The sequence below is a fragment of the Zingiber officinale genome, chromosome 2B (genome assembly GCF_018446385.1).
Source record: "Zingiber officinale cultivar Zhangliang chromosome 2B, Zo_v1.1, whole genome shotgun sequence".
Taxonomy (NCBI): Eukaryota; Viridiplantae; Streptophyta; class Magnoliopsida; order Zingiberales; family Zingiberaceae; genus Zingiber; species Zingiber officinale.
Window position 1 is genome coordinate 18,622,195 of NC_055989.1, and position 14,284 is coordinate 18,636,478.

General features: G+C 33.4%; 1 protein-coding gene across 1 annotated transcript; it reads right to left on the reverse strand.

Moving 5' to 3' along the window:
- Window positions 1–204: 204 nt before the first annotated feature.
- Window positions 205–14,048, reverse strand: LOC122045439 (probable vacuolar amino acid transporter YPQ1). Its single transcript, XM_042605666.1, has 13 exons — window positions 13,798–14,048; window positions 10,184–10,226; window positions 8,540–8,566; window positions 8,363–8,461; window positions 2,987–3,165; window positions 2,186–2,372; window positions 1,987–2,094; window positions 1,774–1,875; window positions 1,568–1,588; window positions 1,399–1,457; window positions 923–1,013; window positions 708–826; window positions 205–553 (listed from the first exon to the last, which is right to left on the reverse strand). Exons 1-12 carry the CDS (start codon window positions 14,034–14,036, stop codon window positions 755–757), a joined length of 1,227 nt encoding a protein of 408 aa, XP_042461600.1. The 5' UTR covers window positions 14,037–14,048; the 3' UTR covers window positions 205–553; window positions 708–754.
- Between the last annotated feature and the right edge of the window lie 236 nt (window positions 14,049–14,284).

Below are 14,284 nucleotides of genomic sequence, written 5' to 3' on the forward strand. Positions count from 1 at the left end.
ACAAAAAATTAAAACTATTCACCCAATGCACAACATGCAAGCACCAATAATAGTCCACATCAAACTGCTGAGAAGAAACATGACTTTTAGGAGGAATATATGAATGAGAAGCAACACTTTTGGAAAGATAAGAATTAGAAGTGACATAATTGTTTGGAAGAACAAAAGGCAAGAAATATAAGAACTATTTATTTCTACCAGTGCCCAAAATGAACTAACAAAATTTTGATTAGACAAGGATTTCCCCAGTCTCAACTGGGTGGACAAAATTGGCCACTGAGTTAACCAGCTAAATCTACAAACGTTGTTTACTAACATCGGTACAGCGATTATCAAAATTCCAAAGAGATATATAACGTAAGATGCAGCAAAAAAAAAAAGGGGGGATCTGCCATTAGAGAACGTTGTAGTAACCGTTGAGGGCGATATAAGCCAAAAGGACACCAAAGTTTTGAAGCTAAAAAGAATGTAGCATGAGAAGTTGGTCGTCTCTCAGATCATATGTAGAAGGTAGATGATAACTATCCCACGGTCAAATTAGCTCCTGCAGCATCTGGGGATTCCTATAAAATCAAAATAAGTTTTTCAGTGACAAAGAAGAAATTACTGTTCCACAAGTCAGATTTCTAACCTGAATTATATAAAAAAAATTATACTTTCCTCAAGGACAAATTGTATTCTGAATAAAGGAAGGAACAAGAAAATACCTGCAATGAATTTTGCTGCTGATATTTATGCGTGTACTCTTTCTCCACTAGACTTGATTATTGTTTGATGCAGACTTCTTGGATTGTCGAAGTCTAAAGTAGACAAATTGGATGATAATCTATAACAGTCAAAGGTCACAAGTAATCAAAACTATCAGAGAACTCGCTAACAAATACAAGAAAAAAAAGGAAACATCAGCACGAATAAAGGATACAAAAGCATCCAGTATAGCACATCCTCCAGCATCAACTAACCATGGAAGATTAGGTTTGATTGCAGACCAAGCCAAACTTTTCACAAGTATACTGCATGGATGATGGGAAGCATATCAAAAAGTGGAGGCTGCCATGAAACAAACCAAAATTCTTGTACATCATCAGGTTTTTTAATACTACATTTCTAGAATTCCGATATAAAAGATGATTTTATTTTCTTTGCTTTTGATAAGAAACACGCAAACGACTCATGATAAATCCATAACCTAGAAGAGTGGAATTAGAGGATAAGAAATATTTTATTACATTTAGTTTGTTGATGTAAAAACACGCATTGTATACATATTTCTTATAAGGCCCTGAACTAGGAGTGCCAACGTGGGAATAGACCCACTACAGCACATACTTAGTAAACCTAAGAGACTTAACAAGATTTATGCACATGCTACTAAACCATTCAATAAAAGCATGGTACCTTCCCACATAGGTTATATTTCCAACCAATGCAAAAATAAACATCAGTGGGTTGAGACCCTGCATAAGTGAATAAGTGATCAGTGATCCAAGCATTTGAATAAATATTGATATCGCCACTTGTGTGGTTTATTAGGTTGCAAACACATGCATGTCTGAGTAAAACTTACCTGAGCATTGCCCCTTTTAATCTGCAATGATAAAACGAGAAGTCAGACAGTTCATTTTAATAAGAAAAACCATCTTAATTTGAAGAATGAATCTCACCATATCTCCTAAATCCTACTTCCAAATTCTTTTACTATGTTAATTTGAAGAAAAATGAAAATCCATTTTGCAGAATTCTAAGTAGGAAAAATATCAATACAACTCTCACATTTAAGCAAATCTGAGGTAGTCTTCCTCCCACATAAATAGCTGCCATCATCCAACCAAACAAGGTGCCTGCTCCACTACTTTCATCACCTCGAAGCTCATCCTATAATTAGTTTTAAGTAGGATCTTTTAAAAGAACTAAAAGGCATCATATGCATGAGAGAATGAGAAACATACATCCGTTAACAGTTATTTAAGTACCAATTAAAATTACCTGTAACAACTTGCGGCCAACTTGTAGAACCATCCCATGGGATTCAGTACTATCATGGAAACAAAGATGGTAAACACAAATACAAATAGAAAGACTAGCTGAAGGAACCTGAATACAAAGAATGACTTGCTGTATGAAACTTATACTATCATGTTAGATAAAACAAATAAGGTTCTCAAGATGAGTCTTCCATGCATACCACAGAAAGTATATTTTTAGTACTCAATTTGGTAGGAGCAGACTGAGATGAAAGCAAAGGCTCTCTTGCTGCAAATTGCTCATCATGCTGGCCATCATTGAAGTGATATGGTATTCCATTCTCATGTGAATATGCTAACCAAGTGCCAAAAGTAGGCATGGGGCTCTTCGATAAAGATCGAGCTGACCTGGCATCATTAAAATGGTAACCATCTAAAACTAACACATGCTACAAAAATTATGAACACATAATAGAATAAACACCAGAACCTCAAGATTTAAATATTAGCATTTGCATATAATTATCCAAAAAACTGTGTTGTCTTGTCTCCTGTTCAAACTATACAAACCCACCAGCACATATGGGAAGGACAATGACAGAAGATTGAAACAAAATGCATCAATCTAGCTATACTCTTATGGACACTTAACCCTACTACACAACTGAAACTGAAAGATTGGCCAGAGGTTGATTGCTTGTGAAAATATCTGCACAAAAGAATTTTGCAAAGAAACATTAACTTGCTCTAAAATTATATTAATGGGTACTGGCAATTATATACCACATATATATTATCTGCTTAATTCAATCATGCTAACCTACCAAAAGTACTTGAGAAGACACCAAGTTGCATGTAAAAAACTACTTTAGTTAACCAAACAAGGGTCTGTTGATTTACTAACATAGTAGCACTGGCATCTCCAAATATCTAGAAGATCACAAACTTCATAGCTCAAAGTATAATCTGACCATGCAAAAAGGTTCATATAAAAAAGAAGATAGAAAAGATGAGGAACTTACACGAAGTAGAAGTCTCTTCCATTGGAATCACCAGGATGTAATTGTCTAGTAACAGGAATTGGTGAACTTTTTAAGTTATTATCCTCAGAGAGACTTGTAACATTTGCTTTGTGGCCACCAACATTTGTTTTCTCTGCATCGCTTAAAAGACTTTCACTATCCTGAACAAGATTTTGATTCTGCAAGTGAAGCTAAATATGTCAAATTTCCCAAAACTTTAATTAGGAGCGTCTTTTTTCAATTTATGCAGCAAGCATTTATGATTGTGGTTAACTAGTGAATAATAGATAAATTCATGTTGAATCAATTGATTTAAAGCTGAATCATTAAGTATATGGACTTTTTTTGATGTAATTGGATTTGCTTATGGTTCAATTTGAGGTTAGTTTGGCTCCTTGAGGCTGTGGTTAGGTGGGAATCAAGTTGAGTTTGTTTTGGGCTCGATCCAATAAATCCTAATAGGAGTTCAAGTTAGCCATCATTGAGCTGAACAGAGTGAACCAAGTTAGTTCAGTGGAGAATTGGGTTCTAATATGGTTAGTAGGAGACCTAGCTGACTCCTATTCTTTACCTTGCAGAAGCTCCTCCCATCTTCTTTCAGCTTGCAAACTCTCTTATCAGCCATGATTCCTTATCTTCTCCTTCAGAATTTGCAAGCCAACCCCTCCTGCCCATGAGCTCCACTATTATCCTTCCTCAATGAATGCAAACAGATTTCCTTTCCTTTGGCAATCAAATGATTTTACCATCTCAATTCTGACCTCTAGAGAACCCCAGCTGGTGAGCAGCCCTATATGCTCAGTCTAGCAGCTGAGGGATTCCTCATGGGTGAACAATTCTTTTCTTTTTCCATCTTTGATCAAGAGTGAAGAGGATGTTTCTTCTTTTCGGGCTGTGAGCAAAGTTGTGCTGCTACTTCTTTTCATTCATGACAAGCAGCAAAAAGAGCATCCTCAATCATTGAGCAAGAGCAGATCAACTTGAATCAGAGTTCCATTGTGCAATTTAGAACAACAGTTGTGTTTATGGTAATAATGATGCTGCTTTCTTGATATTTTAGTTGACCAATCTCTTAGTTTATTCGATTCAAAGATTTTAACGATATTTGTTTAGGAAGTTTGATGTGGCTAGTTCCTTACAAGCAGTTGTAGAAATGACTAACCCTTAAGGTTGATTTGCGAGGTGTCATTTTCAATTAGTGATATAAGTGTTCCAAGATTCAATCAACCCCATCTAGTGAGATAAGGCTTGATTGTTGTTGCTGTTGAAGTGTTCCAATATTTATGGCTTGATGCCTCTTAATAAACCCAACCCTTCATGACTTTTTTCCTTATTTGATAATTCAACCTGCAAATGCTTATCTCAATGATGCATGAATATAGATTGACATTATGGTATTGATGTGTACTTATACTATCATACCATATTAGACATCCAAATGGTAAGAGATTTGTGTTAAGGGCACGAGGAGTGTGTTACATGCATGTTGGACTTATCTGTGAGAGGTTTTTAATTCCGTGATTACAAATAGTGCAATCCATGCATTGATGAAGTACTTGTCAAGGGTTATGGTATTTGTCAATACCTAACTAGAACTAGGTTTCTTAATGATATTATGGATCTATGATAATTAGGTGTTGCCTAACTAGAGATCACATGAATTGAGATATTGTAGACTCGTGATAGTTAAAGCTAGACCTGACCATGAGCCGGGTTCGAACTAACAAGCCGGTTACTCGTTAACCGGTTCAATGGGCCAGAATCATAATTGGCCCATCTCTTAATAGGCTGGTTATGGGTCAAGACTCAGGTGAACTGGCGATTTGAACCACCAGTTCATTAGCATTGTTTTTTTAAAAGAATAATTTTTAAATTGGTTTAATTTTTTTTCAATTTGAACCTTTCATTTAATAATATTTTTAACATTTAATGATATTATTATTGTGGGTTAATATAAATCAACTCATTTGCTTCAAATTTTTCAATGTGGGAGTATTCCACCTTTCTATTGAAGTTAATTTTCCAACCTATTTACCTTAAATTTTCCAATATAGAGCTACTCTACCTTTAACTCATTAAATTTATTAATCTCATAAATCTTTGGTATTATTTTATTTTTTATCGATTCAACACCTAATTTATTGAGTTTATAGAGAATATTTGACTTGTATGATATATTTAATAATAATTTGCCAAGAGATATAAGTTGTTCAATAATAAAATTATATACAAGTAAAGACTATCATCAAATATACAAAATTGATTAAAAAAATATAACTTATATGATATATATGTCTCATCACGCTAAAATATAATAATGTTAATGTTAGATTAAAAAAAATACCGGAACAGAATTAAACCAAGCAGCAGACGAATATGTTCATAGCATTGCCTTCTCTAATATGGTTTCAAGTTCAGGACTAATAGAAAAGAGTTATTTAAGTAGTTCATGCAATGTGAGTTCATTATTATATGCCTAAAACAACTAAGGCAAGGCCTAGATAATGATTTATCATCCAGGCGCAATGAATAGGCAAATGAACCTATCATTCTCTTGGGGACTAGCAACTAAATGACATAAGTCCTGGACTCAAACGCCTATGAAACAACTATTGAAGCTACTTAAGCAACTGGAAGAGATTCAACTCATTCAAGCTACCAAGCTATCAAAAAGACGAACAAAGATACTCAGAAGACTCTCTCTCTCTCTCTCTCTCTCTCTCTTTCTCAACTGCTACAGTGGTGAATGGAAGGAGGGGATGGTGCCAATAGGGGTGTAAATGAACCAAATCTTGTTGAACAAACTTGGTGTTCGGCTTGGTAAAAGTTTGTTTATGTTCGTTCAATACATACAAGATCAATTAAATGAATGAACAAGCTTGGACAACTCGTTAAATTAAACAAACAAGCTTAAACACAATGTTCAACTCGTTAATGTTTGTGAACAACGTTCGTGAATATGTTTGTGAACAATGTTGATCAATAAAACTGTTATTACATTCTAAATAAACAAAAAAAAGTTTTAAATGAATAAACAAGTTTGTATTATCAAGCTCAATAATCAACCAAACAAGATTAAAATATAAAAATTTCAAACAAGCTTGAATTGAGAGTTTGATAACATCTAAACGAACTAAGTTCAAGCCAAGCTTGAGCACCAAACTCAAGTTCATAAAAAATGAACAAAACCAAGCTTGAACAATCATTTCAATTGCTTGGTTCATTTTGGACTCAGTTTGACTTGGCTCAATTCGATTACCTTATCAACAAGGTAGCACGGATACTCCTTTTTTTTTTTAAGTATTGGACACGAATACGATACGGATACAAATACGATATAGAAATACATGTATCGGATACAGCAATAAATGCATCATTGACTTTTTAGAGGTTTGACCATGCAGATACGTTTTGGACACGGATAGGATACGTTTTTCCAGATATGTTTGGACAAAATTGCAAATATTTAAAAACTTTAGAGGTTAATTGAAAAATCTTAAAATTTTCTAAGACTAATTAGAAGAATTGGGTTGTGGGTTTTTAAACTCTAAACGCTAATCCCTTTATGCTCGTCTCTCATCCTACTCACTTCTCACCGACACCGACGCGCGCCGACACCTCTCGCCATGTAAGTCCTAAATTATTGTTTATGATTTCTGCCCTATGCTTAAACCCTAATCATTTTGTTAAAAAGATTTGATTTATAAATTTGAATATAAGTCCTAATCATTCAGTCTCCTTTTTCTTCTTTTTGGCTTCCAATTTTTGAGCAATATCTAAAAGTCTCAATTTTGATCATCTTCCTTGATCTTACATGCCTTTGTGCTTGCCACCCATTCTCGATTTTGATCATCTTTCATCTATTTACTATTTATTGTTTTGTTTTATTATTTAGCTATTTTGCAATAGAAAATTCTCAAAAGGAGAGTTTACAAGAGACCGATATGGATGTTTGATTTCTTTTTACTTGCTTAAAATGAATTTGTGTTTTATATTTTGACATTTTGTACTTGAGATATTATGATTGATGAAATATGACTTTCCATCTCTATAATTTTTTATTTTCAATACTATATATATATAATGATTGTCGTATCCTAGCCGTATCGTATCTTATTTTCAAAATTTGTCGTATCACCGTATCCATATCGTATTCGAACGAGTACGCAATGACATTCGCAACTATAGCGGAAGTGAACAACTGTTGCTCTTAAGGCACAATGTCACGAACGACTACAGTCTTATAGTCTATGTTACCGAAGAAACTAACAAACTATGTGACCATTAATTACCTTATACCCTAAGTGGATATATAGACAATTTTAATAAGTTTATTTCATTTTAATTTCAATTTTCCTACATTTATATTTTTTAATTATTTTTAAAAAATGGAATATAAATAATAATCTTGAACGGTCGTAAATTGTGAATTAAACTGTAGCCGACGATTCCGGAATTGTAACTACCTTTGAAGGTTAAGGTTAAGGTTAAGGGTCAAAAAAATTTTAAATCATCGAACCATCGGTTCTGAACCGTAGTCAAATTTAGTTAAACCCACAAAAACTTAATTGGTGATCAAGTGTACTATTCCAACGACAGTTCGTGCACCAATGTCTAATGGTATATTGCATGTGTCATTATGAACCACTATGGGGTTGTGACCTTTTAGACCGTTGACTTTAAGAGAAACTAGAGATTCAATATTATACCCAAGGAACCCCTTAGGTTAAGAGAGAGAACCTCAATCATCAATTGAAGCAACCCCTTCAAAATGATTTTAGGTGATCCACCCAACTTAACATGTTGAGCATCAGCCCACCCTAATAATTTTAGATGGATGTTTGAGATAAGGGTTTGCCACATCTTAGAGACAAACATAAGATGTTATGGCATTTTATTCTTTTACCTGCTTATATTATCATGTTGTCAGATTCCAATTGGCATTTTTGGCTAACAATCCTTCCTCTATTTACCCTAGTTTCAACACCAGTTGGTGTTTATACAACTTTTGTTTTAGTGATTGCAGTATTTACCATTGAAGTTTTAATGCATTTATTGCTCTAATATTAAGTTGTGGTAGATAAGCACGACCATGTGATATCTTGATTAACCTCTGGCAGGGTGAATCAAGCCAAGTTTCTCAAACATCTTGATCTAAGCATGACTGATGAACCAAGTCAAAATCTAATCAAGTTTCAATGGAAGGAGAAAAAAGCCTATATATATATATATATCCAGTATTATTCAAGAACATATGACATATGATGCAAGATTAAACTAAGGCAAAGGTAGAGAAGCAACCCTATAACACACATAAAATGCTATGAAATTACTAATCTATTTGTTGGATATCTGAATAGCAGGTTGATCTCTTACCTTACTAGGTATCATATTTTTGTTTACTCTATGTCTGTGATAAATGTGACCATAATAAATAGTCTGTCCCGTCAGAATCAGTGTAGTAGCTGTGTACAACTGAATATACCAATAAATCAGTAATACAAGCAATAAGGATGGTTAATAACCAAAAGAAATTAACGTTGATAATCTCACCAGTGCCGTGTAGTATTGCGTTGGCAACTGTAAGAAAAAAAAAAACTAAAGTTTAGCAATTCTGAAAAATTGCATATGACTTCCATCAAATTTAAATGATACCATATATGGTAAGAAGTGACCATGTGCAAATAGCCACATGGTTATCAAAATTGTGATTCTTCACTTGGCACCTCATCATCCAACTAACTAAATTTGCTTAGCGTCACAACATTAACTTGATCAAATATATTTATTTAGTAAAGCTTGAAATTAAACAAAAATGGATATTTTTCCATACTATATCACGATATCATCAAAGAAAACTTAAGATTATTTAAGAATTCTTTTTAATTTTCAAATATAATGAACTTTTTGTTGTAACCTATACTATAAAGCTTATTACCTACTTTATAAACATGCAACGTAGTGATTATGTTGCAATGATATTTACTTAATATATGAAAAATCCAATTATACTATATTACAATAAGATTCAAAGTTTGAAACCTTCACAAAGGATATGAGATAATGGAAATTTATACATATGGTAAACAATAAATGTCAAAGAGAACACTTTAAAAGCAATTTTAGTAAAATTTAGGATCTTGTGATCCTACATAGTATTTCCATAACTCAATACAATGAACTTATTTGGACAAAAAACTAAAGTTCGTGATTTGTTAGGCTTCTCTGGAAACCAAAATTTAAGTTATGTGTGCACCCATGTCAAAGTTCAATGTCACATCTGGGTTAACAATGGGAGCAAAATAATGTAGAAGATGAAGGGCTACACAGAGGGAAACCTTTTGTCATAGTTTGCATGTTGATGATAGAATAAATTTTGTTTTTTCCTGTGATATGTACAAGGACTTAACAGAAGTTAAACCAACAGCACATTGACGTTGAGGAGCTCAAGTGCATAGAAACAAAAGTGAAGGTAAAAGAATTGCAACAGGAATATTTTTGTTTAGACTATGCATAGCTTACAATTTGTGCAATTAAAAGTTATGCCAAAGTTTACATGGTAGTTGTTTGCAATCAAGTCAGCGCATTATGCATATGAGTTATGCAAGCACATACTTCTACATGTAGTCTTTAATTGAGATGAAGGTCGATTGACATATATAAAACATTTAAATTTGCCACACATAATTGACTAAATAATACAATCAAATACAAATTTCTAACATTTACTAATATTTATGACATACAGAAAACTAATTTCTAAGTTTAATAAAAAGTATTTCCTTAGACAAATATATTTTTTGAGGAATCTCTTTCTATACCCTTTTATTGATTAGGTATGGCTCAATTGAATTAAATCTAAAACTAGGACAATCTTTTCCCCTTTTAGCCTATTCCTAAAGATATGACCTTGAGTTAAACTTAAAAAAGTAGTTTCATATATAGAAGCCTGAAGCCAATTTAAAGAACAAAAGAGTTCATTCATATGACAACAAGCGAAACACTGCATATGCAGCAGCTACATGAAATGCTTTTTAATCATGTTGAGTTAATTATAGGAAGGTGCTATTTTATCAAGTATCAGAGAATAGACAAACAGAGGTTCTAACAAAGGTCTGGATTGAATAGCAAAAATAATTAGGCATAATTTCCCAAGAATAATACTTAAAAGTTGCATAAATATGAAATTACACTTACAGTAGCAGGCTCCAGAATGCAGCCAATGAGGTTAAACAAATCCCTACAAACACACAAACCCCTTAACAAACCTACGAGAAAGAAAATATGAAAGGGAAATGCAAAGGGGAAACTCTCGTGCTTAAATTCCAAATAAAACAATGAGGACAAAGCCACGACAAAATTGGTGATGCTGCAAAACAGTTAAAAATTGCATTATTATTTGTGCTTCATCATGTTTAACATTCATCTCTCCTTTCGTAAAGCAATGTCAATCTACAGCACATGCTGTTGTGACTATACCAAACTGAAATATTAACGACCTTACATTTAACGTGCTTAGTGATGAAATAAACTGACAAATTAGGATTCGGTTTGAAACTGTGTTTTCCACTCATTTGAATTACTTTCTGAAAAAGATTGAACACACCATTTATGTGGCCCTTCCCCCACAACTCCTTCCCTAAAGCTTCTCATCATTTAAGAGACAGGGTGCACAAGGAATCTAGTGCCACATTATCCTATATGATGCTTGTAAATATGAGTCACACCGTTTTCTTATTTTGAACCCAAATTAACATAGAGAATAAGTATCCTTATCCCACTAGATTGGATAAATCCAAGCACAATGAAATTTTATAACACTGGTAATCGCAAAGCAAGTAACACTCTCATTTTCTAGATTATGCAAGGCACGCACAGAGAGAGAGAGACAAAAGAAGTATCCGAGTTAAACAAAATTTTAATAAAACATTGTGCATCTCTCAAGTTTGTTACGGTACACTGGAAAGAGTAAAGCAAGACATGGAGTGGGTATCATTGTAGATAGTTTGTTAAAAGATGAAGTTGTAGGAGTAGTTAGAAAAGGGGATAGAATTATAGCCCTTAAGATAATAGTGGCGAAAGAAACTATGAACATAATTAGCGTATATGCACCACAAGTAGGATTAGATGAAGCTACCAAATCAAGGTTTTGGGAGGACTTAGATGAAATATTACAAAATATTCCACCAAATGAAATGATTTTAATAGGAGCTGATCTAAATGGGCATGTCGGAGTGAAAAATGAGGAATATAAGAGAGTACATGGGAGTTATGGGTTTGGAACGAGGAATGAGGAAGGGAAAACTATATTAGATTTTGCGATATGACCTTATATTAGCTAATACGTTTTTTAAGAAAAGAGAAGAACACTTAGTCACATTCAAAAGTGAAAATAATAAATCACAAATTGACTTTCTTATGGTTAGGAAGAAGGATAGAAAGATTTGTAAAGATTGCAAAGTCATCCCTGGAGAAAGCTTAACTACCCAACATAGGGTAGTAGTGTTGGATATACGTCTCAAACATAGTATCAATAGAAAGAAAATATATACAATTCCTAGAATTAAGTGGTGGAAGTTAAAGGATGGGAAACAAAATATATTTAAGGAGAAAATAGAAATATAAACATTAGGTGAAATATACGATGACTCTAATACAACGTGGGATAAGATGGTATCAAAATTGAAAATAGTAGCTAAGAGTGTACTCGGTGAGTCAAAGGGACATGCACCACTAAGTAAAGAATCTTGGTGGTGGAATGAGAAAGTACAAGAGAAAGTGAAGGAAAAACGAATAGCTTATAAGGAATTATATATTTGTAAGAACGAGAAAAACTTTAAAAAAATATATAATAGCCAAGAAAGAAGTTAAGAAAGTAGTGAGTGAAGCAAAAAATGAAACTTTTGAACGGTTATATCAAAAATTGGATACAAAAGAAGGGGAAAGAGACATTTATAGAATAGTTAAATTGAATTAAAGGAAAACAAGATATCTTAGCCAAATAAAATGTATTAAAGATGAATATAATAGGGTATTAGTAAACGATGGAGAACTAAATGAGCGGTGGAAGAGGTATTTTCATTAACTTTTTAATGAAGGTTTAGGTGACCAACTTAACTTAGGTAATTTAAGTATGTCAAATGAGTATAGAAATTTTAATTTTTATCGTAGAATTCAAACTTCAGAAGTAAAACAAACTTTAAATGAAATGCACAATGGAAAAGCCGTTGGATCAGATGATATTCCGATAAAGGTATGGAAGTGCTTAGGGAAACAAGGTATTGAATGACTTACAAAATTATTTAACATGATATTGAAAACGAAACGAATGTCTGATCAATAGAGGATAAGTATTCTAGTTTCCTTATATAAGAACAAGGGAGACATACAAAATTGTGCAAACTATAGGGGTATTAAACTAATGAGTCATACTATGAAACTTTGGGAAAAAGTAATAGAAAAAAGATTAAGGAAGAAAACCACAGTGACAGAAAATCAATTTGGGTTCATGCCTGGAAGGTCGACAATTGAAGCTATGCATCTCCTTAGACAATTAATTGAAAAATATTGGGAGCAAAAACAAGATCTACATATGGTATTCATTGACTTAGAAAAAGCTTATGATAGAGTCCCAAGAGAACTTATATGGAGAATTTTAGAAAAAAGAGGTGTTAGCGTAACATATATTGAACTAATTAAGGATATGCATGAGGATGTAACGACCAGAGTAAAGACTTCAGACGGAGTAACTGAAGCATTTCCAATAAAGATAGGGTTACATCAAGGATCAGCCCTAAGTCCCTATCTTTTTACACTAATTATGGACAAACTCACTGCGCACATTCAAGACACAGTACCGTGGTGCATGTTGTTTGCAGATGATATTATTTTGGTAGATGAGACACGTGAAGGAGTAAATGCTAAGCTAGAATTTTGGAGGGAAACACTATAAGGGAAAGGTTTTAAGCTTAGTAGATTAAAGACAGAATATATGGAATTTAAGTTTAGCAATATTAGAAGTAATGAAACAATTGTTAATATAGGAGAGGACGAGTTGCCCGGAACTGAGAGATTTAAATATTTAGGATCATTTTTACAAAATGATGGAGGGATTGAGAGAGATGTCTTACATAGAATACAAGTAAGATGGGTGAAATGGAGGTGAGCGTCGGGTGTTTTATGTGACCGTAAAGTACCTCTTAAACTTAAAGGTAAGTTCTATAAAACCGCAGTTAGTCCTGCTATGTTATATGGAGTTGAATGTTGGGCTATGATTCAAGCACATGAGCAGAAGATGAGAGTTGCAAAGATGAGGATGTTAAGGTGGATGTGTGGACATACAAAGATGGACAAAATAAGAAATGAGAGCATTAGAGAGAAAGTCGGAGTTGCATCTATTGAGGACAAACTCCGAGAGACACGTTTAAGATGGTACGGACATGTACTTAGACGACCAATAAATGCTCCAGTTAGGCGATGTGAAACTATGATAAACATGCATATCAAACGAGGAAGAGGAACACCAAAAAAGACTTGGTTAGCAACAATAAAACAAGATAAAATTTATTTAAATATAGATGATGATATAATAGGAGATAGAACTCAATGGCGTAAAAGGATTCATACAGCCAACCCACTTAGTGGGAAAAGACTTGGTTGTTGTTGTTGTATTGTGCATCTCTCAAGTTTGTTAATGGATACACAAATAAAAAGAATTGAATATGTATGATATATAAGTAAATCAGATATTACACTGAAAAATAAATATGTCAGAAGTAAATAATATATTGCAATGAAAATGAAATACTTGCCCAACAACCCATGTCATCAGAAAAGCAGCTGAAAGACCTTCAATAGATTTTTCACGGAAATTTGTGAGGATTTGAGGAACCTCAGCAACTCCCCAACTGATAATACTTACAATTCCAAGAAATATAGATACACCATCCTTTGCACTACAAAGGCAATACTTCAAATAAATTCTAGCCCAATCTGAGCAGTGCTGAATTGATGGACAAGTGGGTTGAAAAGAGGCTTTAGAATGAGCCATTACAAAGCAGATGTATCCAACCTGGAGAAATTCCAAAAACAAATATTTCAGATCATCCCTTAATCAAATTCCATTGGCACCATGTGGCAACTGTTAGAGTATGCTATGCAGACACTAGACATCGCTTGCAACATCTCCTCACATAGCATCATCAATGGGCAGATATGATGATAATAGCATAAACATAATAAAACTAACATCACAATATGATTCTGAGAACAGATAAGTAGGTAAATAAATAAAAACTA

Bases quoted from the DNA above. Each gene is read 5' to 3' on its own strand.
- LOC122045439 (XM_042605666.1), bottom strand. From the start codon at position 14,036: ATGGCTCATTCTAAAGCCTCTTTTCAACCCACTTGTCCATCAATTCAG. The intron at 8,462-8,539 runs GTGAGATTATCA...TGGTATATTCAG, and splicing joins CGCAATACTACACGGCACTG to TTGTACACAGCTACTACACT. The intron at 827-922 runs GTATCCTTTATT...TGACTGTTATAG, and splicing joins GTGCTATACTGGATGCTTTT to ATTATCATCCAATTTGTCTA.